The sequence below is a fragment of the Cadophora gregata genome (genome assembly GCF_030347475.1).
Source record: "Cadophora gregata isolate MNR1 chromosome Unknown scaffold_3, whole genome shotgun sequence".
Classification (NCBI taxonomy): Eukaryota; Fungi; Ascomycota; class Leotiomycetes; order Helotiales; family Ploettnerulaceae; genus Cadophora; species Cadophora gregata.
The window spans coordinates 1,025,940-1,050,014 of NW_026695926.1; the positions used below are offsets into that span (position 1 = coordinate 1,025,940).

Below are 24,075 nucleotides of genomic sequence, written 5' to 3' on the forward strand. Positions count from 1 at the left end.
GCATTCACGGTCGAGACCTTGTCAATCTCGGAAAAGTCTCATCTTCGACCGCTAACCTGTGGCAAGAGATCACAAAATCCACCACTGGTAATAGAGGTAGGTAACTTGGTGATTGACATGGTGGCGGGGGCTTCCCAAATTGTCTCTCCCTGATATCGTCACACCTAGATGCGGGAGGGGAACACAACACAACGATTCCATGACACATCGGCGACCTAATGCACATCCCCGTACACATTTATCCTCGGCGTCGTTCTGGTACTCAAGCATTTATAAGTCAAGGAGAACTCAGCTCACGAGAATATCCACCAACTTCTCATGTACAAGTCACTCAATGTTTTGTCCACAATCAAGTCGTGTCTTGTGATCAGAGGCTTAAACGTGCTACTTTCAGTCTGGCAAAGCTATCTAATATTATGTTTGAGCTTCTAAAAGGTGTTTGAACCTCCATCTTCAATCAAAAATGGTCGAAAGGCGGTAAGGGCCGTAGCTAGTCATCGCTTCCATGAAAACATTCCACGCTAAGCACCTTACTCAAACTGACATCCTTCTCATCTTCCCTATATATCACCTGCCCAACGGGTTTCGAGCATCCAGCCTGCTTATACAAATGGCAGCTCTTGACTTCATCGCCCAACTTGAGGGATTTGATTTTCATTTGAAACTCCTCCGGTGTTCCGTAGCAGGTGGACTACATCCCGCTGAAAGTGGTTTTGGTGCCACCATAATCATCGAAAGAGTAGACTGTCAAGATAATGCTGTGTTCAGGTGATCAGCATATGCCGCTAAGTGTTAAAAAGGATCGTACTGCGTGTCTGCGATGGAAATGAGCTCGTTTGGAGTTGCAATGCTTGGAGCAACTATCAAAGACAGGAAGAGGAGGGATACTGCTGTGGAGGTCGAGCAGAGCATTGTTGTACAATTATTTGATGAACCCGAATATGTTTCTCTTCAATCGTGTGAGATTCAATCGCGTGAGATGTAGTCGCTCTTCCTTATGGCTCATGATAATCGTGGAAATGTCTCTGGTTTAATATTCACCAGGAGAGACATTTACTACATGTTTGTTTGCAGCTGTCCAACGCTGATACCTGTCAATATGAACCACAATGTACGCAGTCAGAAGGCGCTTGAGGTCACCAGACCTCAGGCAACCTATGGACAGAGGCCACGGTGCTGTAACATCTTAAGCGAGATCATGTAAACAGAACCTCGCCGAACCGTCATGTTGAGCAAGAGATGCAAGGAGCGCACAACATAGCACATGTCCAATGGAGCGAGACCTGAACCAATTTTAATGAAAGCGCGGTCACCATTGAGCAGCTGAATGCATGCGTTGCACCAGTGCGGGGTAAATTTCGGCTATGCGGTGGGTAACAACACTCTTGCTGAAGTGGAGAAGCGTCAACATGCTGGGCTGAAACTGGCATCCAAGGCTTGACCTGAATGATTTTTGTTTATTGTCTATGAACATGAAAAGATCTTCCAAGTAGTGAGTCCAACAACTCTCAGACATCTCTACCTTTTCTAGAGTCGTACAAGACACTTGAAGCTCAAAATGCTCTTTCCTCTCACGTCGATGTTTTCCTTTGACTCGAAAACCTTCAACGTGTACCAGTCTCTACAATTTCGAGTCTTGTAAAAGATACACTGGTTGATTCCTGATCCAAGGAGTGCAGACCCAAATTCAAATTCCTCCCCTTCAGTGGATCCATCGAGAGAAATGCAATATGGAGGGGATACACTAAACGTGAGCCACGGCACAGAGAACGTAACTTGTCTGTAGAATGTGACATTGTGATGGATTTCAGCGAGCTTCTAAATTTTTGTACTCATTGCAACGAATGTCTTCTGATCCTGTACCGCTGGTGCTGACATTGCCTTAAGCTGGCTGGGGGAAAGGCTACTCTACCTGTCAGCAAGTATTTCCAACAAGACTTAAACTTGTTACTGTCTGCATACCCTTTGACGAAGAATTCAGGCGACAGTTGCGCTTTTTGTGAAGGTTGAGCATCAATCGAGTAAAGCTCGCATTTGACAGATTTGAAATCTTTCCCTGCGGTGCCTAGATCGGCATAACTTCCAGATCCAAGTTGTGCCAGATTTTCTCCTTTGCATGATTCTTGAGCAAAGAAGGCACAGTACCAGATATGATGATCTAGGGTCATGGAGGCAATGGAGCCCAAGGCTGGCTTCCGGATGGCGGTGCATTTCTTGTTGCTGACCGCGAGCGTCTGTTCATTGCCTTCGAAGCCGACTTGGTCGTAGAAAACCAAACTACAGTAATTAATCAGCTTAAGTTGTTGGCATTCGGTTGATCTCCTTACTTTACTTTTTGACTGCTTGATTGTAAGCTGTATTTGGATGAATCAAGAATTGGTCTTGTAATGCCTCCAGTATCAAAGGCATCATCCCAAGAAAGGACCAGGTCGATGCTTGTAATTCATTTGGGGTCAGTAAATATTCAGAGTGTGGTCGTTTGGCAGAAATACCTTTCAAGTCCATTATAGGATCTGTTGATTTCAATAGATACTGGGCTAGCTAGGACAGACGGCACCAAAGCTAAGCCTGCCAGAAGGACAAAACGGCAAATCATGTTGTCGAGAACGGAACAGAATTTGTAAATTTTGGTTCCTTTTGGGGTTGATGTTGAAATTTTTGATGAGGAAAGCGCACATCTGAGGCTCAGATAAATTAGGGCAATATCTACGATCAGCGATGCTAGGACGTTACTGAAGCCAGATAGTTCATCCGAACTGAGATGATCTCGGGACGATCGGCGTCACAGTGACACAGTGACACAGTTTGTACGCACAACTTAGTGAAATTGTAGTTTTGAGACATTACTGTTGTTTTGAACCTGTAAAATCTTTTATGTCGTGTCCACGAAAGGCGAAAAAGCCCTCCAATGTTCGGTATGGTACACATAATTACTTCGGAGTCCTTTGAGTTTCCGATACGCTTCTTCAAAGAGACAAACCTAATCCTCCACGTAACGCCATAAGTTCCGGTGTACTAAAACTCAGTCTCTACTCCTCGTTGCTTGCCAAATTCCCATCTCCGAGTAGTCTCAACCTGATTGACAAGGAAAGCCACCGCCTCTGGGACCCTAGCCACATATCCGATATGCGGGTAAGTTATGGTCAAATTTCCTGCACAAATCACATCCCCGTCATTGCAAATGATCAATGTTTTTGCTTTCGAGAAATTGGAAATCCGTCCTCGATCTTGCAAGTTCTGAGTATCGCCATAGAGCACCACACCTGAGATCAGGTTCTTCACTTTCTTGGGCAGATTCTCAATTGCTCGGTGTGTAAGAGCTGCGCCTTGACTATTGAGTTTGGGTGGTGAGCAAAAGGAGAGTATGCTAGCTTATGTGCTGGGTGACATACCTGTATGCTCCTACCAGGAGAGACGAAGTTGGGCACTGAGTTGCTGCATCGATGAGAAGTGTTTTCATCGCCAGAGCTTCCACCGGATCAGCCCCTCCTGGCAGGTAATTTGTCGCCAGCAGAGCCCCATAGTCTATCCCCTCAATAGCAATGTTCTCGCAACCAAATGTATCCTGAAGACCTTGTGCCGTTGGTGGACCCGGACTGTAGGTAGCATTACCCTGTCTAATATTAGAGAGGGTTGATATCAGCGGGAGTATGCGTTACCATGTTGAATGTTTCAGTGGAACCACGAGCATAAAAGAAAATTACGGGTTTGCATCCACCAAGGGTATACTCGTGTTCAACTGTCCCAACTGGCTCACATTTGTCGGTGGAAAGGGGTGCTGCGGTAACGAAACTAGCGAGGAAAACAACAAAAGTTGGGACGAACATCTCGGCAAAAAAATTGGCCTTGGATCTTGTTGCAGATAAGGTTTATTGGTTCGGGTGTATCTGCGCCTAAAATGTTGGAATATCCTTAACAGGCTTTCTCGATACTCGATGCAATTCCAACATAACCCAGAGCAAGGAAATCCAGACTTCTTCTATACTACAAACTCGAAAATCCTCTCAACACACCGCTGTGCCCGTCAAATGCTTTCGTTAGATTGCACATAGTCTGAACTGCACTGATCGCCCAGTCGCAACACTCAAAAGCTTATTTTCGTTTTTTTGAGACCCACTTTCTCGACCGTCTAGCTGGACACGCTTAGCGCGCAGTCAATATTGACCCGAAGAGGACCCCTCCCGGTGCCGCGCCACGGGATACTCTTGATCAACCGGTGGCAAACCGAATATGTTCTTCTGAGATTTACTTGTAGTCGTGCCTCCGAGCGTTCATTGGTCCCTGTCTTCGTCAAAGACAAGACTTCCATTTATCTATGACGAGGTGCGTTTATTGACTGCATGTCACCTTTGCTCGCTTAACTGAAAACGCGGGAGGGGCTTCCTGAACTTTCCCATGGTCTCGTTGTATTCTGGGGAATCTTCCTACGCAAACAAGAATTGCTACAAGCCCTCCAAATTCCAAGTTCCAGTGCTCCCAGATAAGTTCTACCACCTCCACGAAACCCTTCTCTACTCTGCTCTTGACTCAACGGTTACCACTTCCACAATCTCCTACGGGGTTTTTTTCCAACAGACACAGACTGCACTATCTTCAGTTGCTGTCTGTAAACAGGCGTTTTTAACATTTTTCTGTCTGTATTTTAGTTCATTGTTTGCATTTTTCTATGCTAGATTCCCCTTATTTTTAGGGTTCGCCCTGACTCGAGCTGATTCCCAGACTTTGTCTGCAATTCATAGTATTTCCCCTTGAACATCTCTCCTTCTCTCGCTCCTTTCTTCTCTTCCCTCCTCCAAGGTTTCCCTCCAAGGTAAAGTCCCCCGCCTCTAAGCAAGTCTCGCCCCTCTAGGTAAGTCTCCCTTTAAGAAAAGTCTCCTTCCCATTTCCTTCTTCTGAATGTTCTAAAAGTGTATAAAGTGTCATAGCTAGTAGAGGGTCTGTGTTTGACTTTATGTTTTACTTAGAACATAAAGGGTCTGTGCTCCCTAAGCTACCCTACTTACCCCTGATATGCTACTCTATCTGCTTTTTTTTTTTGGAAAGGTTTGTTACAAGCTTTATCTGAATTTTATCTGTATTTTACTACTACAGGAGATCCAGACAAAATACAGATAAATTACAGTTAAGATCTGTCAAAAAACCCCGTTGCGCAGTTAACAACCTCCACAATCACACGCATCGCAATCACAGTCACAATGATGTCCTCCATTTCCCTCCGAGTGCTCTCTTGCAACCATCCGCGGTTTCTTCACTGGCTGGTGAGTTCTATATACACCACACCAAAGCGTCAGTATTTCCGTTCCACCATGGTTTCTGGGGTGTTTTTTCTCTTTCTTCGGAGGTGAGGGTCTATGACCAATTGACTTACACAAGACTCTGGGGAGGCAAACCCCATAGATGGGGTCCGTATTCGATTGGATGTTCGGATTTAGGTTGGCTCATGGTTGAATACGCCTTATACTCAGATGGGCGCGAAGTTAAAGCCGGCAGTGGACGTATTGCCCAAGGGTGTGTGTTGTTAGGCTGAGGAGGCACGGCCCATGGACGAGGGTTATGTGGTTGCGGAGGCTGAGTCTCAGATAGAGGTTTTGTCTGAGGTTGTGTATTCATGGACTTTTGAGGCTCGAGTTCTGGTTGGTGGGCTGCTGAATACCTTGACGGAGGATTCATTTCGCTCTTCTCTCGAGTCTCTGAGTACCTTGTTCGCGAGTTTATGTATTTCGTTTCCTGGGTCGAAGTCGAAGAATGAGATAAGGTACATCAACTCTGAGGTTGAGATTCGGAACCTTTGTTTATGTACGACTTGTTGAGTTTCCAGCGTGACGTGAATGAGTTTTGAGGGTTGGTGAATCAATCACATTCAATCTTCTCGCAGCACGACTTTACTACTGTTGAGGTCAATTGCTTAGCAGCTCAACGTGAATTCCAAGCCCATGAAAGGTTCAACTGAAAAGATGAATTCAAGAACCATTCACAATAATCCAGTGACCAAGCCAGAAAATGCGATCGCGAATATTGGAATTCTCATGGGAGAATGAATCAGCTGATTAGACCGTAAGGCAGTACCTAGGTAGACTAAGCGAAGGTTGAGATATTCTAGTAAGCAATAGACTCCTGTTTATGACTCCAGGGAAAGAGTAGTGATTCAAATCTGACACCTTGAAAAATACCCTACCTATTCTGTTCCATTCATTAAGCGAGCTTCTAGGAAAACAACTGTCTGGGAAGCGCTGCTGATGAGTCGCATTTGTTTACATGTTCTTGAGAATATCCCGTGAATTCAATGATAAGAAGAGACGCAGGTTGAATATGTTTTAATCTTACGCTATATTATCTTGGGTGTTCACAAAGTAAAAATAGGACGCAACTCACAATCCCCGGCCCCTTCCCTCAAGTACTCGCCAATGTGCACAACCAGCCGAAGCTATCATCACCAACACAAACTCTCAAGACTCAAACGAGCAATACATAGTCTTAATCGGCAGATTCTCCGTCCCCCTAACAAGGGTAGCAGTCCCCTTAATCTCCAGCAAGACCTCTCCATGACACGCCATATCCGGGAAAAACTTGCACGACTTAAACTCCGGACTCATTCGGATGGAGTGGAATGCGAACTCCTGTGGTTTCTTGAGTGGGACACAGCCCCATGTTCCGGGGTAGTATATTATGTTGCTGAAGGGGCCGGAGAAATTTGGGTGGAGATAGAGTTGTACGCTGTTGTTCTGAAGGTCAGTGGTGAAAAGAGGGGAAATAAGAGGTCTGGGATGACTGGGTGGGAGAATTAAACTAACCTGGGGAAATCATTCTTTACTTCTGCCTCTGGCTCTGCGATTGAGTTGGATTTAAGGGATATGAGCTCAAAATTCACAGAACTGCCAATCTTCAGCTCACATCTGATACTCTTGAGAGCCAATGCTGCTGCTTGAACGAAAGGATCTGATCGGTCTTTCTGCAGCACAACGGGCCCACGACAATTTGTTTCTGGGAAGAAAGAGCAGATTTTGATGCCGTCGCCTAACAAGATTGATCTGAAATTTGTCTCTGGCGCGCTTGTGAGAGCGTGGCAATTGGACCTCACAGGCACAAATTCTCGGATGCTCGACGGGCCTTGGAATTGTTCGGCAAGGAAAAACCGAACTCTGTTTGAAAATTCTGATTAAACATTTGTCAAGTACGGTTGAGATTTGTCGTATACGAACCCAAAAGGTGAAGGCATGCTATTTGTGGAGCTTTTTGAGAGTGGAGAGGTCAACTCGGAGAGAAGTGGCTCGCGGTGGGAACTGGATCGTGGTTAGTAACAGCTTTATTGAGGACAATAAGAGAACACTATGTACGTACCTGCTTGCACTGAGCTCCGAGCCAGCGCGAGCTACTGCTTCGTCTGGCCGTTTCTCGTAAAGCCTACACTTGAACGATACGAAATCCAGACCCTCCGGAAACAGGAAATCGTACTCTCCACCAGGAAGTTGATGGACTTCATCCGATGCATGATCGCCCGCCTCACAGGATTTCTTGGGGAAGAACGTGCAGTACCAGACTTTAGGATCGAGCTTCGCGGAAAGAACGTAGTTTGTGAGCGCTTTGGATAGGTTGTAGCATTTATCGTCGAAGACTTGGTAGCGCTTTTTGTCGCCTTTGAAGTTGGCGTCGTTCCAGAACAGAAGCCTGTTGTATGAGCGTTAGATGACTGGTTTATAGGCAGATTTTCGCGTACTCACTTTGCAGTATCGTTGTACTTGGGTGCTGATATGGCTTGATTTGGGAAGGTTGTCGAAGTTGTCACCATATCTTTGGCAAGAGGTGACTGTGACTGTGCTACTTTCGCAACAGCAAATTCCTCCTTGTGGCGCTCATCAGAACCCACAACTTGAGGTGACCCATTCACACTGTGGAATGCAATGGACTGTGTTGTCTTCTCCTTGGCTGTGTCGTCCGATGAAGCAATTTTGAGTGGTTTCCCATGAACGACGGAGGATAGCGCAGCCAGTGTAGACAGCAAGGTAAAGGAAAGATGCATGGTGAAAAATGTGATTAGAAAAGACTACGATGATTGAATGAGGAGGAGTTCTTCTTCCAGCAGCAGGAGCTGGGGATGAGATCGTGGTTTCAATATCAAAATTTCCACGAACACCTGGGGTTTTGAAGACCCTGGTTTGATGAGGACAAAGATAGTTTGTGTGCGAATATAAAGCTGTGCGACTGTTGATCCTATTCAGAAACGAACAAGATCAGCATGTGCCATCTAAACAACAACTTCGACTCGAGCATTTTGCTCTTCGAGCCGATGGATCTTCGGTGACGAGCGCCGCACAAACTCTTCCTCAACACCAAATCTCTCATCCTCGGGAGCAGTGCGACATGTCACAGCTGTACACGTTACCACTTGTTAGGGGATGATCTGATCTGAGTCGCTATGTTTGACTTCGCGGAAGAGACTTTTGATGAACTGTGGGCATTCTGCATACCTGGTGGGTGGTTCAAGCCGAGATTTGGTGGAACGTATGTGCCCCTGACGGTGCTACACACCAGTTGCAACCTCCGCGAGAACCCAAGGAGGTTCAGGGGACTCAGTGTAACTTTGCGCTGCGAAAGATACCAGAGGGCCTGGAACGCTTCGAGGAGCTTAGGGTTCGAAAACATGCTGGAATTCCATGTTCGGAGATTCGTCTGAGATGAGAGTAATCTTCAGGAGATCAAGCGTCAATTCGTGTTGAGAGAAACGTCTAGACAAGAACAAGGAGCTTTGTCATTGTAAGCATGACACGAAGGAGATAATTTAGTGGGTAGATCGAGTTCAGGAACGAGAAAACCGGTAGACAGAAATAAGTCCTGCTACATAAATGCGCATTTCTAAATTCAAATGTTTCCAGCTCTTTTCTCTATTGAGGGAAATCAAGGACAGGAAGAAGATGTATGTGAGCAGCTCTCTTCACTAAAAGAGTAAGTGCGACAACGAGGTCCTGCCTTGGTAACGCTGCAATGGTTATCGCTTCTTGAATGCTGTTTCCAGAGACGGACAGGACTTGGAGATGCTTCAACTTGGTACATTTGTGTAGCGACAGTGATTGCGAAAAGTGCTCAGAGATATATGCTCAAAGATATAAACGACCATAGATTATGAATGAGAATAACTTGTACTTTTCATAGCCCGACTTTGCCAGCATGTTTTCTGAATACTTAAACACTAGATGTGGTCCTGGAAATAGAAATTGCGAAAACAGCTGAAGTATAGAATAAGGAGAAACTTTGCTTCTACGAACAGTTGAGGAACCTGAAGATCTCACAAGCCATTGTGTCTTTGTGGTCCATACGCAGCAATACCGAGTAAACTTTACCCCGCATTCATCAGAGTACATAGTTTCTGCTCTCCAATTCAACGCAATAAAGCCATGCGGTTATCAAAATATCAACAACCTCAATAAAACCAACCCAATAGAACCCACCTGCGATATCAAAAAGTTCCGCGTCCAATTCCGACACCCCAGACCGCTCGGGATTCCATCTCCAGACGCAGATCTCGTCGCCATCGAACGCAAGATCCATACATCATCATCATCATCATCATCATCATCATCATCATCATCATCATCATCATCATCATCATCATCATCATCATCATCATCATCATCATCATCATCATCATCATCATCATCACGAAAACGAAAGAATGCGGGGTACCTAATAGTCGGTTCCCCTGTGTGAGGCTGCGGGCACTCGCCTACAGTCGGTGAAAGCAAGTGTCACGAGAAAGCAAGTGTCACGCTAGGATTAAAAACTTAAATAACTCTTCGAAAACGTAAGTAATAATTATAAAAAGTTTATTTTTAAAAGCTTTAGCTTTAAGCTTCTATATTATATAATTTTATTACTTGAACTTAAAAAGCGCAAAAGTTATAATAGAATATTTAAAAAAAGAAGAAAAGTTCCTGATTTTCGCTTAATTTTACTAGGAAATCTAAGGAAAATTAAGTATTAAAAATCAGCTTTTAAGTATAATAATCTTAAAAAATTATTAATATAAAGACTTAAAATTTTATTATATAAAACTTCATCTTATAAATAATCTATTTTAATATTTTAACCTTTAAAAAGTAATAAGTTATTATATAATTAGAGGTTTTTAAAAAATATCCTAACGTGACACTTGCTTTCCTGTGACACTCGCTTTCACTGACTGTCAGCGGCTAAGCGGAGACAGAAAGGGAACAGACTATTACAGTATCAGCGCACGCACGCACGCACGCACGCACGCATACGGCAGAGTAAGTAAATTTACATGGTCCCGGAACAACATCCGTACTAGGCCTACGTACCCTCGCTCTCCCTCTCTCCCTCCCAGCAAGTCATGCCATGTCAAGTAGCCAAGGCTCAAGCAAGCAAGCAAGCAAGCAAGCAAGCAGTACAGTAGTAGGTAAGGTAAGGTAGTGATGAAGAAATCAGTACCTAATAATCACCTTTTTTTAAGTTCAGGCTTAGGTAAATGGCACGCACGCGCGGGTGCGGGCGCGGGCGCGCGGGCATCGACGGTTTCTACCTACCGGGTGGTGACTACTACTGTACAGTACTACGAAGGACGAAGGTGAACTACGCAGCGTAGGCGACCCAGTCACCCAACCCGACCGAGCAGCAAAAAAGGTTGCTTCCGCGGAGATGCTTAAACTCTCTTACATTGCGATATTACTCTACTGTGCTGTATGGTGTGCCGTGCCATATGGCATGGCAGGAAGCCCGCCAGTAGGGAAGTAGTGCGCTGAGAGAGAGATGGCGTGAGAGAGTTTGGTTTGGTTTGGTTTGGTTTGGTTTGGTTTGGTTTGGTTTGGTTTGGTTAGTTGGTGTGCTGGTGCTTGCTTGGAAGGCGAGCGAGGCTAGGTAAATTAAATTACTGTACTGTATGATGTGACGGTGCGTGATACCGCTACCCCGGATTCTCTGACATGTCGATTGCTCTAGTGTGCAGATGGTGCATGGGCTGGCGTGTTGGTGGCGTTTGTTTGAAGTGGGGACCTGGTTTTGTTGCTGTGGATTTGTGGACTGCGGATGAAAGTGAAAATGTATATTGAGCGTTTTGAGTAATTTTTTTTTCTTTTTCTTTCTCGTTGGTGGAGACTTGCTGGAGAGGAAAAGGTAGAGGTAGAGGTGCGTTGGCTTGGGTTTGACTGGCCTGGTTGGGTTTGATGACATGAGATGGGAAGACGATGGGCTGAGATGACGAGACGGTGAGATGGAATGAGGCTTTTGTAGATTGGAGCCTTGCATGAGGTATGAGGAGCAGGCTTTTTATTTTGAGTGAAACTTCCTTGACGTTGGCCGCCGGGCAGGATAAATGTCTACCTTGATTGATGTGTTTCAGGATTAGCTGTTGTGGTGTTACCTTTCATCCAGCAGTAAAATAGAGCCAGCAGTCAGGCAGGCTGTTTGCTTCGTCGTGGTCGTGGCCCGGCTATGGCTATTGCGCATTCTGCCGTGCGGCTTGCGACGAGGCTCGAATGATGCACTCAACCAGCCTATTACTTAAAAGCCAAAATACTGCCTCTGTTCTCGGTGTGGAGATGCCTCAGAATGTATGGCATTTCGGAGATGCAATAATGAAATGGAGAAGAAAATGGGCTGGACAGTTACGTAACTAGAGGGAGAAATTTCTCTCTGCACTACCTTTCGTTACCTTACTTGTACTGACTGGGTTCGATGCTGGCGGGGTGCCAAGACGGCAGGCAATGCGTGGAGCTCTGGACAAAGAAATTGGATCCAACTAAGTAACGATGGGAGAAGTTTAAAGATCTCAGGTGATGTCCTCTTGAAACCCTAGATAAGCGTAGCTTGCTGTCTGATTGACGGGGACTGCGTTTTCGGGATCTGAAGATTTTACCGGCATCTTTAATTTATTTATTTATGGAATAATAATAATGGGCTGGGCGAGCTACTGTATGAGATTTACAGATTCGCAATTTCAATCAAGCCTTTTGACTTTCAGAATCGGAAATCAAGGGTCTGGTGGTCCACTGTCCAGACAGCTTCCAGCCTTGCGCGATTTGAGCTGCTGATGCGTAATTTGCAGCATAGACCAGACCGCCTGAAGACCTGAAGACCCGACCATACCAGTTGAACGTTCTGGACTGCGGCGATGTGATACTGTAGGCTTCGGCGTGCCTCTGTTAAGGTCTCTCTGGCAATTCAAGCCCAAAAAATCTTGACAGCCAACTTCATCGGCTCTACGTATCAACATCAACATCGTCACTTCACGATACTTGCCTCCTCGCACCTCTCTGCCCCTGTACCTGCAGCACGTTCTCCTTGCCTGCCTACACCCACAGTACTAGTAGGTAGAGCCGAATCTCTTACTCGTGTCCCGCATGCGGCATTGTTCTCGAATGATCCTCAGCCCAGGTCCCTGCACTGGATGCTGGAGAAAAGAAGAAAGAATGGAGACGGCCTTCCACTCGCACTCCCTTCTGCGACCATGGAGCCCGGCATTAAAACCTTGGTCTCCACGGTGGAGTGCAGTTCTGTTTCGTACACTCCACTACTCTTGCTTGAAAGTTGACACCTTCTGGAGACGACCATTCCACCGAACCAGACAAGCGACGGCACTACAGTACTGGTGACCCAATAGCCTGGCCGTACTACCACAGGGTCCAGAGTTACTGTTACTTAATGTAGCAGCTGACTTCTACAGGATTGATAATTAGTGCCAGCGCAGGCTCTACTTTTTGCTACAGCCTGGATGAGTTTTGTTCTTGTTTGGACTAGTCGGCCAGGAATTAGATGATGCTGTTTGTCTTGTGTGCGCGCGCCGCTATGCTATGCCCGTCAAGGTACGCTCCGGCTACATCTACAGCAGAGATAAGCCTGAGCGCCGTGACTGGTGAACCTGAGTCGGAGTTCGCAACGAGAATGCTCTACTCTACTCTTAATTTCACTGCCAAAGCTAACAGAAAACGAGGCGTGGTGATACGATGACCAGATTGATATCTAGTAGTAGGTACTGTACCTAGCAGTAACCAGGGCATGCATGGCTGACTTCAACACGTGGAGCTAGGGTACCCCTCGTCCTTCTGTTGTTGAACACGTCTTTCTGCTGCTTCTGCTGATGGACTCAGATTGGCATAGCAGAGCAGACCTTCTTTCGTCTTTCTATGATCATATGGCATCACCTTCTGTCTTGACTCTTTCACCTACTTACTCTGCCTCTCTTCCCCTCTCCCTCCACTTCGTCTTGTCTCGATTAGCAGATAGATATATTCCCCGGGATCCCTCTCTTCTGGTCTCACAATCCCTACCAAACCCAACCCAACCCAACCAACCTTTCTCACCTTACTTCCTGCGCCGAGCCGATTTTCCAAGCTGGACACTGTTACATAACATAACAGGTCCGTCGGCTCACTCACGTCATTAGCCACAGCACAGCACACTACCTACCTACAGTACCCAGACTCCGACTTTTCACCCACCCATTCTCTCTATTTTCTTCAGGTTTCAAACACGGGTGTTCCATTGTTGTCACCATACCGACCACTCGACTCATCCGGGTACCTACCTACTTGGTCAAAGTGTGGCTAACTCCGACCTATCTATCTACTTTATCCTAGGTATCCCTTCGTACGCCGCCCCACAGGTCAAAAAAGTCGAGTTCCAATTCCATTCCTGCTCAGCCAGAACCCGGTCCCCGTCCCCGTCCCCGTCCCCGTCCCGGATCATTTCTCACCTGCAGGCTTCACCGCCTTCTGCAAACTACTGCACTGCACTGCACCTGCACCCTGCGCTGCACTGTACCGAAGGTACCGCACCTCGCTGCAGGCATTGGCAACCCCTCTATCACATCCAACACCCCTCCATAACCTCGACCCCTCAACCCTGGAGTCCGCTGTTGGCCGGCCTCGTCATTATTTCGTCTCACTGCAGTCGGGGCTGCTTTTCTTGCATCATAATCACGACGTTTCGCTCCGATCAGATCTGCATTTGCATTTCTGTTTCTGTATCTGATCCTGTCGATTTCGAGAAGACAGAGGTCTGGCTGGCTTGAGACGTGAACCCGTACGAGACTTATCGACGCGATCCAGAACAATCGGAGGTCGCCTACTTATTGGACCAGAACCAAGAAGGAAAGGAATCAATACCAGAAGGCCTGAACGAGCGCACTGCGAATTGCTGTATCCAAAGCGGCTCAGTCGCATCGAATTTGCATTAACTTACCATCACAAATCTCAGACTCTGACCAAACCAGGCGATCCCAGCAGCAACCCAGCAGCCGAAAGCCAAAGCTCCAACCTATCCGGAAACAGCTCTTGGGGCAGGAGCTATTTCCTCATCCGCTGCATATTCTTACTGGCGGGCAGCGTGCAAGTCATAGCTAATACAGTACAGTAGCTGTACCTAAGAGGCTAAATACTTAACAACCCTCGCCCTCAACTTTATTTCGAGACTACCTTACCTTATTAAGCGGAGGAGCTCCATCGACCAGACTTCGATACCACGTCACCAAGACATCTGGACTGGACTGGACTGGACTGGAGTTTTAGCTTCAGAAGGAAGAGCAGGAGGCTGAGAGTTGAGAGTTGAGAGTTGAGTAGAAACACTCACGTACGGGCCACAGTACTTCTTCGTTCTTTCTCCTTCTCCCTTGGAAGATCTGCTGCGGAGGGAAGTATCGAGCTTTACGAGTACTGGGTACGTAATCTATTCGAACTCGGCAGGAACGACCAGCCGTTCAAGAGGGAATCCCCAGAGAATGCCCTCAGCAGCTCCCCGGTCTGCATTGGCAATCAGACCCAGACCACAACCAAGCGCATCACACGAGCCGCCACCTTCAACAGCGCCTTCGAGCACAACAAACAAACTGAAGCATCGACCCTGTACCTCATATACCGACCTCTCCCCTCTTTCCAACCCAGGCTTCTCGCCCGTCCGGTATCCGCAGATCGACCGTCCAGCCAAAAGACCCATGCCCACCCCCCGTAAAACCATCGCCGTCGTTAACTCGTCAGGACGACAAGCTGCTTCCTTCATACGGGTTGCTGTCGCTGTCGGCTACAAGGTACGTGCGCAGTTACGGAATCTTGATGGCATTGTCGCGACAGAGATCTCCTCACTTCCAAATGTTACGGTCTTGGTAGGAGATCTCTATACTCGAACATCGGCGGAGAATGGCGGCAGTGTATCTCCCACGTTGGGCACGAAGGGCAAGGGCGCGCCGAACCATGATCTGATCAAGGAGTTATACCGTGGAGCCCAGCTGGCCTTCATCAACACCACTTTCTGGGGCGACGAGGTGGAAATCGGGAAAGCACTCGCGGACGCGGCAGTCGTAGCCGGGATAGAACACTACATCTTCAGTTCCATGCCCAACCACTCACAGCACGATCATCACTGGCCATCCCTCCCTCTCTGGTCCAGTAAAGCCGCAATCGAGACTTACATTCGTTCCCTCCCTGCCCTCGCCCCCAAAACCACATACCTCTACACCGGAATCTACAATAATAACTTCACTTCTCTCCAATACCCACTCTTCCAGATGGAGTTACAGGGAGATGGAAGCTTTACATGGACAGCCCCATTCCACCCAGATGCCCCCCTCCCATGGTTAGACGCCGAACACGATGTTGGTCCAGCAGTCATTCAATTAATCAAGGATGGAATTTCGCGCTGGGGGAACGGGGAACGCGTAGCCCTTGCCTACGAAATGCTTTCCCCTAAAGACGCCTGCCGCGCCTTCTCAAAGGGCGTCGGACGTCCGGTACGGTATATATACAATCCCAAAATTGACATCAAGGTTAAGATACCAAATGGGTACCGAGAGCAGCTCGTTGCGTTGGAAAAGATGTACTTATTAGGCGCAAGAGATCCCCGGTTACAACCCCCGTATTTCGGAAGCCAGCACATGGAGAATAGTTGCCCTGGAGAAGCTTTGGAATTATGGGAAGGGCATAGGGGGCTGGAGGAGTATGCCAGAGAGGTGTTTCCACTGGAGGAGGCAGCGAATGGACTAACGTGGATGAACGAGAGTCACGAGGTTGAAGGCGAGGTGCAAGGGGATGAGGAGGACGAGGATGGAGATGGGGATGATGAGGATGAAGGACTGGTCATGGGTGGTGGGACTGGAACCGATACGCCAGCTAGGAAGGAGGAGAGTTGGCTTGCCTGATGGACACGAGGATCTGACGATTTGGACCGGGTTTGGCTGTGATGCGAAGATGGTATAGAAACGAGCATTGGGACATATGGGGATTCGAGACCGATATCAGGGAACGGAAAGGAAAAGCACACGGGAGTTTATCGGTGACAGATCTCCAAAGTCTCTCTCCAGACAGAGAGAGGAATGGAAAGGGGAAAATCAAAAGCCAGGCGTAAAATTCAGCTTGGCATAGCATTTAGCATCTCAAACATCAAGCACACGGGGCGAGGGAAAATATCTGCTTCTTTCTGCATTGCGTGGTTTATTGGGTTGGGTAGGCTGGGAGATACGTCAAGGATGGATGGATAGATGGGCGGCTGGGTAGGTAGTCATTTTATTGAATCTCATTTCTTGCATAGCATGGGTGGCAGGCATCTTATCTCGTTTTGTTTATAAATTCTCATCATCATTTATGGGAGTTACTTTCAGGTAGCAGCAGCATACTTCTATCTCGCTGGGGGAAAAGAAAAGATGATAAATGAGATGAGATGAGATGAGATGAGATGAAAGAACGTTTTAATGAGTAGTAAAGAATAAAGGTGCATATCCTTCCTTCCTTCCTTCCTTCCTTCCTTCCTTCCTCTTTCCTATGCCTTTGATTGATTGATCGATCGATTTGTGTTCCACTGCAGTCAGTAACTTGGAACTTAGGCGCTGTGAGAAAGGAAGGGAGAATTACCTACCTACGGACGGAATCAATCTACTTTTAGATTAGATTAGATTAGATTAGATGGAACAGGAACAGGAACAGGAACAGGAACAAGCTCTGTGAGCTGTGAGCTGTGAAGGGAGATTTGAGGATTTGATTCCGTTACAAACAAATAAGAGGAAAGATTTTGGAATGGAGTGGAATGGAGGGGAGTAAGGTTCTTGTGGTTTCAAGGGTAGTGAGGTTTCGATTTCGATGTCGAAGAAAGTTGGGGGGGGAGTGGATGGGTGGTGGTAGGTATGTGCATGGTATGTGGTACGTGGGGGCAGAGGATGGGGAAGGGGAAGGGGAAGGGGAAGAGAAGGCTCGCTTCCATTCTTTCTTTTGAAAATACTTGACGTGACGCTTCTTCCACTGCCAGCTGGCAATTACCAATCACGCACCTAGTTAAAAGATTCTGGTACAAGCACCTCAAGTCAACGAGAAAGAGAATGGAAAGGAAAAAAAATCCGGGCAGTAAATATATGACTGTATGAAGTCCGTGTTCGTATTTCTTTGTATTGTATGTATGCACTCGCTTCGCTTCTTCTCTCCTCTCTCCTCTGGCTTCTACAGCTCATTGCATAAAATAGCATGACATAGCATAGCATAGCATAAACGTACAATACATTGAATCCAATGTCTTCCGATCCATTCACGCACAACGGAAGTATGTACCTCCTTGCCCTTCTGATGTCTTCTTTCCCTATCGTATCATAGCATATCATATCATCACACCCGGATATACCTCTCCCCCCTCTCAAATACGATGTGATGCAATGCGAGTTTCTAGGAAACGAAAAATAAAGGAAGGAAGGAAGGAAGCAAGGAAGGAGTCGCATTTTGGCAGGTAGTCTAGAATGCGAATGCGTGTATCCTTTCGTAGGCTGAACGGAATTGACGGGAAGAGAAGAGAACATCCGAAATGTCATATGCTTTAGAATGTAGAGAGACTCCTGAAAATCCGTAGAAGAGGTGGATTGAGCGTTTTGGTGGGCGAATGGAGCTTGAACTTGAGCCTGAGGGAGGATTGTAAGATGGGAAATGATTTGGATTTTGAGCTCCAAAAGAGAAGATTGGAGGCATGGATACGAAGGCTCTGGAGAGTTACCAGGTCAAATCGTGTGACTTCTACACAGAGTTTCCTCCCGAATGATTGGGGAGAGCAAATCGAAACCAATGATATATCTACGAGGATCTCTGCTTCTTCTTCGGTCGGTCCTCATTCTCTCCTTCGCTGTCATCTGCGGAGCCTTCTGCTGCATTCGCATCGCCACCTTCCTCTTCTTCGTCGTCGGACTCGAAATCTGCGTCGGAGAGGGCGTCTTGTTCTTGTGCTTGAGCTGGTGAGGGTCAGTCAGTATCTTGCAGGATATGATCTTTCTGGAGTAAAAGTGGGATTGGGGAGTAGAAGACAGGAAGGGAGAGTAGCCGGACTTACTGAAATACTTGATAGCACCAGGCCATAGATCCTCCGTAAGTGCCACGGCGAGATCATCTCCATCAGGGAAGATCTCTAGACTCATATCGATATCTTCTTCATCGTCCTCGTCCTCGTCCTCTTCGTCCTGGTCCTGGTCCTCTTCCGCATTCGACGGAGCTTCAGAAGTTGATTTGGAAGCTTTCCTCTTCTCCCTCTTCTCCTTCTCAAGTCTTGTTGCTTCTTGACTTTCCTCCTCGCTGACTTTCCTCCCAATGAAGCCGAACCACGCAAAGAAGCTCAAGCCTCCCATCCCCGTATTCTCAATCTTGCGCTTAAGTACCTTCTGTTCGGCCGTCAAGCCCTCCTTCTTCGCCTTCCCAGTCGACTTGCTATCCCCATCAAGACTCCCAGTCTTCTTCTCCGCCTCCCAAGCCTTACACACCAGTCCCAATAACCCACCCGTCAGATCCCTCCCCTCCTTCCACCTGATCTCCACGGGCTCACTAACCAGTCCGCACCACCCATCTCTCGCCCTCCTATACCAGAACTTCTTCTCCAGCTTCTCATCGTGGAAGTAATCATTGGGGGCAAACTCCCAGGTGACGCTCACGCTTCTGGGATCGCCTCCAGGTGTGTCGGACTCGACTTCGAAGTGTGAGACGGAGATGGAGAGGAGGGAGGAGAGAAGGAGGGCGGAGTCGGAGGGCTGGATGTATTGGTCTATGTCGGGTGGTGCTTGTTCGAGGACGAGGGGCCAGAAATTGGGGATCTGGGATATGGTTTTGGATCGGCGTTCGTAGAGGGGTTTGGTGAGGGCTATTTGTTGACGGACTGTAAAAGGCGTGTTAGCTGAAACTTGTTTCTTTTTCCTTCCTGCGGATATGTATCATGAGCGCTTGTCCAACTATCTGCGACTTCGCAGCGTGGTTGTGTAGCTCTTCAGCGGTATCAATTCAGCGCAGCAAGATAATGAGCCCGCAGCGCAATGCAGTCTAATGCAAGACAGGGTCCGAGAAGGCCAGGCAAGAGCAAGCACTCACTGATCTCGGTCTCTACATCATCAAACTCCTTCTCGATATCTGCCAGGTCCTCGTACGAAACGGACGTCTCTTCGAGCGCAGCGGACATGGCTGCGGTTGTGAAGGCGAATTTTTGGGGCATGTAGCTGGTTCAGAGGCGCGCGGACGGAAGTCGCGGGATTGAGCAGAGTCTTGAGTGTTGGAGTCTTATCAGATCGTGGGATTGGGAATGTCACTGCTGAGTGCTGGGTGGCTGCGCTGGATGTCACTGTCGCTGGGCTGCCGCGTATGTGCCCTTCGTAATGGGATTGATATTGGGCGACAGAGGGGTATCGTATCAAGAACAGCGTGTTAATGGGAGGCAATATTCACAATATTGAAGAATTGAGGGCTTGGAGGAGTTGCGAATGGAAAGGAGGAAAGAGGAGAAAAGGCAATGGCAAAACTCGTAGACGGAAGCTCGAAAGCTGACTGTTGACAAGAATTGTGCAGATCGTTGTGATGCTGCAGCGAGAAAGCTCCGATGCCGACGAGCAAACCAATCACTTGTCGAAGCTTCTCTGATATGGGATTTCTTTATGAAATTATAGCTATGTATGTCAGTCTGTTCATTTAGTGAATGAGAAGAGGCCTCCAATGGATATCGAGGCGAATAGCTGTCTTATGACGGAGTCCAGGATGTTCTGTGCCTTCCACTCGCCAAGATTTCTCTCACACCTTCAAAGCAAGAGAGCTGGCTATGCTCCTCGTCCAAGGACGCTTTACCAGCATATAAATATCGAGGTCAAGCCCACGACAACCCTCATTATGAGCATCTGACCATTCTGGTCATCTCTTACCCCATCGAAATTATCGGGCTGTATTCGGCTCCAGAGTTTTCTTGTCGCATCGCAAAATGCGGTTTTTCTTACCCCATAGTGGGGATTCTCGGCAGGGCATTGGCTGGACGGGTTTATCTAATCGGCATGGAAGCTTTTCACTTCACTTCACACATTCTTATCACTTGCAGCAGTCTGAAATCCCGTTTCATTTCATCATAAAATTGCTTCCTCTGTTCACTCGTTCACTCATCCATAAAACCTCCTACTACTAAAATATTCTAATGTAAAATTTGATCGATTTCGCCCGCTCACATTGTCTGATCCATATTGCAAATCCAACTGGCACACCACCACCACCACCACCACCACCACCAAAACACCATCATAATCTGTACCACAAAGCTGCGCTGTCATCCCGCCACGACATCAAGATGGCGACACAGTATCCAGAAACAAGGGTCCTGGTCATCATGACTGGAGGAACGATATGCATGAGGTCTTCCCCCGAAGGTTTGGTTCCTGCGAGAGGATTCTTGAGGGAAGGGATGGCGCCCAGGCCGAGTTTTAACGATGGGTCTATGCCTGGTATGTGTTTCTAATGTTCAGTCTATTGCACTATACTTTTGTTTGGACTTCTATTCGGGGTTCGGAGGCGATGGATAGTAATCCAAAAACTTCAGTATCTTTCACCACGAATTACTGAGCTGGTGCATACTGTGGAGGGGATGAAGTCATGGCTTGGCTTCGATGGAGTGCTCGATCGAGCCATGAGAGAATACTCTGAACAGTTCAGAAGTTTTTCGTAGCAGTTTGGAAAGTCTGTCCATTATCACAGAAATTCTTCAAATGGATTTGAAGTGCAGATAGGAGTATCATTGCGCGCAAGGCGCTACCAATTTCTCATCTTCCCTAGTTCCCACACAAATCATTTTACCTGTCAGACACGCCTGTGGTTTTTCGTTTCAATTTCGAGGGATCGTTGAGATTTCATTGGAACTTCTGAACAGACTTCTCGATCTATTCATCTCAAGCTGCACACGTTCGGCTCGTTGCTTCTACCATAATAGAATACTGACAGAACCAGACCCGCTTCCGGTAATGACCGATGCCACAACGAAAGCATATCACCCCAGTCTTAGAACGCCTCCGAGTACATACTCCCGTCATGTTCGCTATACCTTGTACGAGTTTCCAACACTGCTCGATTCATCTTCCATCTCCTCGGAAGGTTGGACCCAGATCGCCACTACGGTACAAAACAACTACTCACTTTTTGATGGATTCGTCGTTCTCCATGGGACAGATAGTCTGGCATATACCAGCTCTGCCCTTTCATTTATGTTATCTCACCTCGGAAAACCGGTCATCTTGACTGGGTCTCAAGCCTCAATCTTTGCGCTCCAATCCGATGCCGTGGATAACCTTCTCGGATCTCTCATCATCGCCGGCACCTTCATGATCCCAGAAGTCTGTCTCTTCTTTCACCACAATCTTTATAGAGGTAATCGCTGTACAAAAGTCTCGGCGTCATCGTTCGATGCATTTGCTTCGCCTAATTGCGAACCGCTTGCAAAGGTTACCGCCATGGGGGCAGAGGTAAATTGGGCATTAGTTCGACGTCCAAGAGGCCTCGCTCGCTTCGATGTCCAAACGAACCTCGATACTGCGCACGTCGCCTGCTTACGCATCTTTCCTGGCATCAAGCCAGAAATGCTTGACTCTGTACTCCACGTACCTAACCTCCGAGGCTTGATCCTCGAAACTTTTGGGGCGGGAAATGCACCATCAGGAGCCGACGGCAGTATGGTGAATGTCATCAAATCGGCCGTCGCTCGCGGCATTGTGATTGTCAATGTCAGTCAATGTCAATCCGGCTCCGTCTCTCCACTCTACGCACCAGCAACCACACTTGGAAATGCAGGTGTGGTATTCGGTCACGACCTCACCACCGAGGCAGCACTTACTAAACTGTCGTTCCTCCTTGCCCTACCTGATCTTAATTATCAAGACATCGTATCGCAGATGCAATTCTCCATTCGTGGCGAGATGACCGAGTCTCATTCAACCGCTTTCTCTCACCCCGCATCCGACATCCCCGCTATTCAAGACTCACAAGTTGCTTTCACCGCTCTCGGGTATGCAATTACCAAAGGGAAGCTAGGCTCCGTCAAAACTCTACTAGATGGAGATCAGTTTGGTTTACTAGGTGCCAAAGACTACGCCGAAAATACAGCCTTGCATCTTGCCGCTGTGGGACCCGAGATTGAGGTACTGAGAGAATTGTTGAAGAGAGGAGCTAGTGTGCATGCGAGAAATCTGGCGGGGAACACGCCACTCTACTTGGCTACCAAGGTTGGCAACAAAGAGGCTGTGGGGCTTTTGGAGGCTACGGGGGCATTGCTACATGTCGAGGAGGTAGAGACAGTGCAGGAGAATGGGGTTCAAGCGAAGAGAAGGAGGGCTGACTGAGAGACTTATCGGGTCTCTTCTTTCAGCGGAGTATCGAATGCATCACGAACATGAACTCACGACGAACTTGGGAATACCGTTCCGAGGATAGTCAATTGTTGGGGCCTAGGTGTGCTGGGACGCCCTTCCCGGCACGAGAGAAACAGCTACGTGATCGTGGTTGGGACGACCGTGAAACCCAAAGTCTGGAAGGAATGCGGAATGCTATGTAGGGCGGTGATCTACAGACTCAATAAAGTATTGGGCAGTTCTAAATCACCTATATTGTACGCATGTCACACTGGCACCCTGTCATCAGTGAAGCTGGCGTAGGGGCTTTACTCTTCCATGGTTGTATCATAGGGGAAATATAAAAAGGCCGTTCAAGTGAAGACTCATAAATGACTTGGAAGCAAGCAGCTGCAACTTGTTTTTCTGCTTCCAAACCTCGATCAAGGCTGGGGTACGTTTAGTTGCGATATTAGAATTCAAAATGCGTCCTGTCGTGCTTACCGCTCTGCTAGCATGACATACACGGGTACCTGTCTAGCTTCTCGTTTGTAATAACCCAGCTCACAGTCGAGTGAGAAGAATGATCAGGCCTTATTCGTGCCTTGGCTGGAGGAAATGGCTGTAATCCACCTCGAATTTTCATTACATGACAGCATTAACCTTAATCGCTGCGAGCCCTGCCCTGTCATCTCATGTGTTGTCGTCAAAGCATATGCTCGCTTGGTAGTTGGTATCGCTCTCCAGATTCAACGTACGTCCGTCAGCAGGGAGGAATCCTCCCAGAGCCCCTCTCCTTGCCAAAGATCTTGTAATATGCTGGGCTGAGTTAACAAATTCATGTTCTACGGCAAATACATGATTTCTTCTGGCAGTGCGGCGTTGAGCTACGTGTCCCAGCAAGCCAATACAGAGTCACCAGTGAAGTAAGAAAATGTACATGATTGAGGCTGATTTGTTGAAGCTAGAGTGGCAGGAAAGCCTTCTTGGAAGGGAGAACTATGAGAAGTTGGACGATGCTTATGGGGACTTGGGACCTGCGCGGGGTCTTCTGAGCGCCGAATACGTCAATGCCTGGACATGAGTGATGGTGGGGGCCAAAGCCGAATGGGAGACTATGTGAATTGATGGTAATTGAAGTGGGAGTTCTCCGGCGGTGAGTGGCTGCCACAGCGATGTTTACTGTTGCTAAAATTAGCGAGTACGCTCAACGCAGAGAACATCTCCAGCTTGACAGCATGAAACTGTTACTCTACTCGAAGTGGGAACTCCCATGATGCTATGTAAATGTCACACAGACTCTCGACTGAATATTACTGGTGATGACGATATTTACTAGCGGTCGCACGCAAGTTGAACCGACATGCTTGGCCGCATTATCACTCCTTGGCAATTGCTTGGAATAGGATTAGGCAAAGCCTCCAGCTCACCATTCCGTACTGTTGTAAAGTTTTGATGCGAACTTGATGGCTGATGATCGCATTTGCCTACTATTCAAG

At 47.5% G+C, this 24,075-nt stretch overlaps 7 protein-coding genes across 7 annotated transcripts; 2 read left to right on the forward strand and 5 right to left on the reverse strand.

Annotated features, from left to right (window-relative positions):
* Nucleotides 1-1,818: 1,818 nt before the first annotated feature.
* On the reverse strand, nt 1,819-2,596 carry ONS95_008876 (uncharacterized protein; the record flags this gene model as incomplete). The annotated part of the gene is made up of 4 exons (XM_058502436.1): nt 1,819-1,903; nt 1,963-2,277; nt 2,328-2,435; nt 2,493-2,596. The coding sequence occupies 4 exons, from the start codon at nt 2,594-2,596 to the stop codon at nt 1,819-1,821; spliced, it is 612 nt and encodes a 203-aa protein (XP_058361365.1).
* A 222-nt stretch (nt 2,597-2,818) lies between these two features.
* On the reverse strand, nt 2,819-4,069 carry ONS95_008877 (uncharacterized protein). The gene is made up of 3 exons (XM_058502437.1): nt 3,660-4,069; nt 3,393-3,613; nt 2,819-3,331 (listed from the first exon to the last, which is right to left on the reverse strand). Exons 1-3 carry the CDS (start codon nt 3,825-3,827, stop codon nt 3,016-3,018), a joined length of 705 nt encoding a protein of 234 aa, XP_058361366.1. The 5' UTR covers nt 3,828-4,069; the 3' UTR covers nt 2,819-3,015.
* A 2,377-nt stretch (nt 4,070-6,446) lies between these two features.
* ONS95_008878 (uncharacterized protein) lies at nt 6,447-8,017 on the reverse strand (the record flags this gene model as incomplete). Its single annotated transcript, XM_058502438.1, has 5 exons — nt 6,447-6,714; nt 6,792-7,139; nt 7,200-7,280; nt 7,339-7,665; nt 7,719-8,017. 5 exons carry the CDS (start codon nt 8,015-8,017, stop codon nt 6,447-6,449), a joined length of 1,323 nt encoding a protein of 440 aa, XP_058361367.1.
* Nucleotides 8,018-8,242: 225 nt separating this feature from the next.
* Nucleotides 8,243-8,640, reverse strand: ONS95_008879 (uncharacterized protein; the record flags this gene model as incomplete). Its single annotated transcript, XM_058502439.1, has 2 exons — nt 8,243-8,367; nt 8,466-8,640. The coding sequence occupies 2 exons, from the start codon at nt 8,638-8,640 to the stop codon at nt 8,243-8,245; spliced, it is 300 nt and encodes a 99-aa protein (XP_058361368.1).
* Nucleotides 8,641-14,725: 6,085 nt separating this feature from the next.
* Nucleotides 14,726-16,138, forward strand: ONS95_008880 (uncharacterized protein; the record flags this gene model as incomplete). Its single annotated transcript, XM_058502440.1, has 1 exon — nt 14,726-16,138. One exon carries the CDS (start codon nt 14,726-14,728, stop codon nt 16,136-16,138), a length of 1,413 nt encoding a protein of 470 aa, XP_058361369.1.
* Nucleotides 16,139-17,145: 1,007 nt separating this feature from the next.
* On the reverse strand, nt 17,146-19,934 carry ONS95_008881 (uncharacterized protein). The gene is made up of 3 exons (XM_058502441.1): nt 19,320-19,934; nt 18,298-19,110; nt 17,146-18,199 (listed from the first exon to the last, which is right to left on the reverse strand). The coding sequence occupies exons 1-3, from the start codon at nt 19,438-19,440 to the stop codon at nt 18,045-18,047; spliced, it is 1,089 nt and encodes a 362-aa protein (XP_058361370.1). The 5' UTR covers nt 19,441-19,934; the 3' UTR covers nt 17,146-18,044.
* A 616-nt stretch (nt 19,935-20,550) lies between these two features.
* ONS95_008882 (uncharacterized protein) lies at nt 20,551-22,588 on the forward strand (the record flags this gene model as incomplete). The annotated part of the gene is made up of 2 exons (XM_058502442.1): nt 20,551-20,704; nt 21,204-22,588. 2 exons carry the CDS (start codon nt 20,551-20,553, stop codon nt 22,586-22,588), a joined length of 1,539 nt encoding a protein of 512 aa, XP_058361371.1.
* Between the last annotated feature and the right edge of the window lie 1,487 nt (nt 22,589-24,075).

What these genes read in the sequence shown, in the direction of transcription:
- ONS95_008877 (XM_058502437.1), bottom strand. Translation starts at nt 3,827, where the DNA reads ATGTTCGTCCCAACTTTTGTTGTTTTCCTCGCTAGTTTCGTTACCGCA. An exon ending in CCACTGAAACATTCAACATG is followed by an intron (nt 3,614 to 3,659) that starts GTAACGCATACT and finishes AATATTAGACAG; the next exon opens with GGTAATGCTACCTACAGTCC. An exon ending in CTCCTGGTAGGAGCATACAG is followed by an intron (nt 3,332 to 3,392) that starts GTATGTCACCCA and finishes CAAACTCAATAG; the next exon opens with TCAAGGCGCAGCTCTTACAC.
- ONS95_008881 (XM_058502441.1), bottom strand. Translation starts at nt 19,440, where the DNA reads ATGCCCCAAAAATTCGCCTTCACAACCGCAGCCATGTCCGCTGCGCTC. An exon ending in TGATGTAGAGACCGAGATCA is followed by an intron (nt 19,111 to 19,319) that starts GTGAGTGCTTGC and finishes CGCCTTTTACAG; the next exon opens with TCCGTCAACAAATAGCCCTC. An exon ending in TGGTGCTATCAAGTATTTCA is followed by an intron (nt 18,200 to 18,297) that starts GTAAGTCCGGCT and finishes GACCCTCACCAG; the next exon opens with CTCAAGCACAAGAACAAGAC.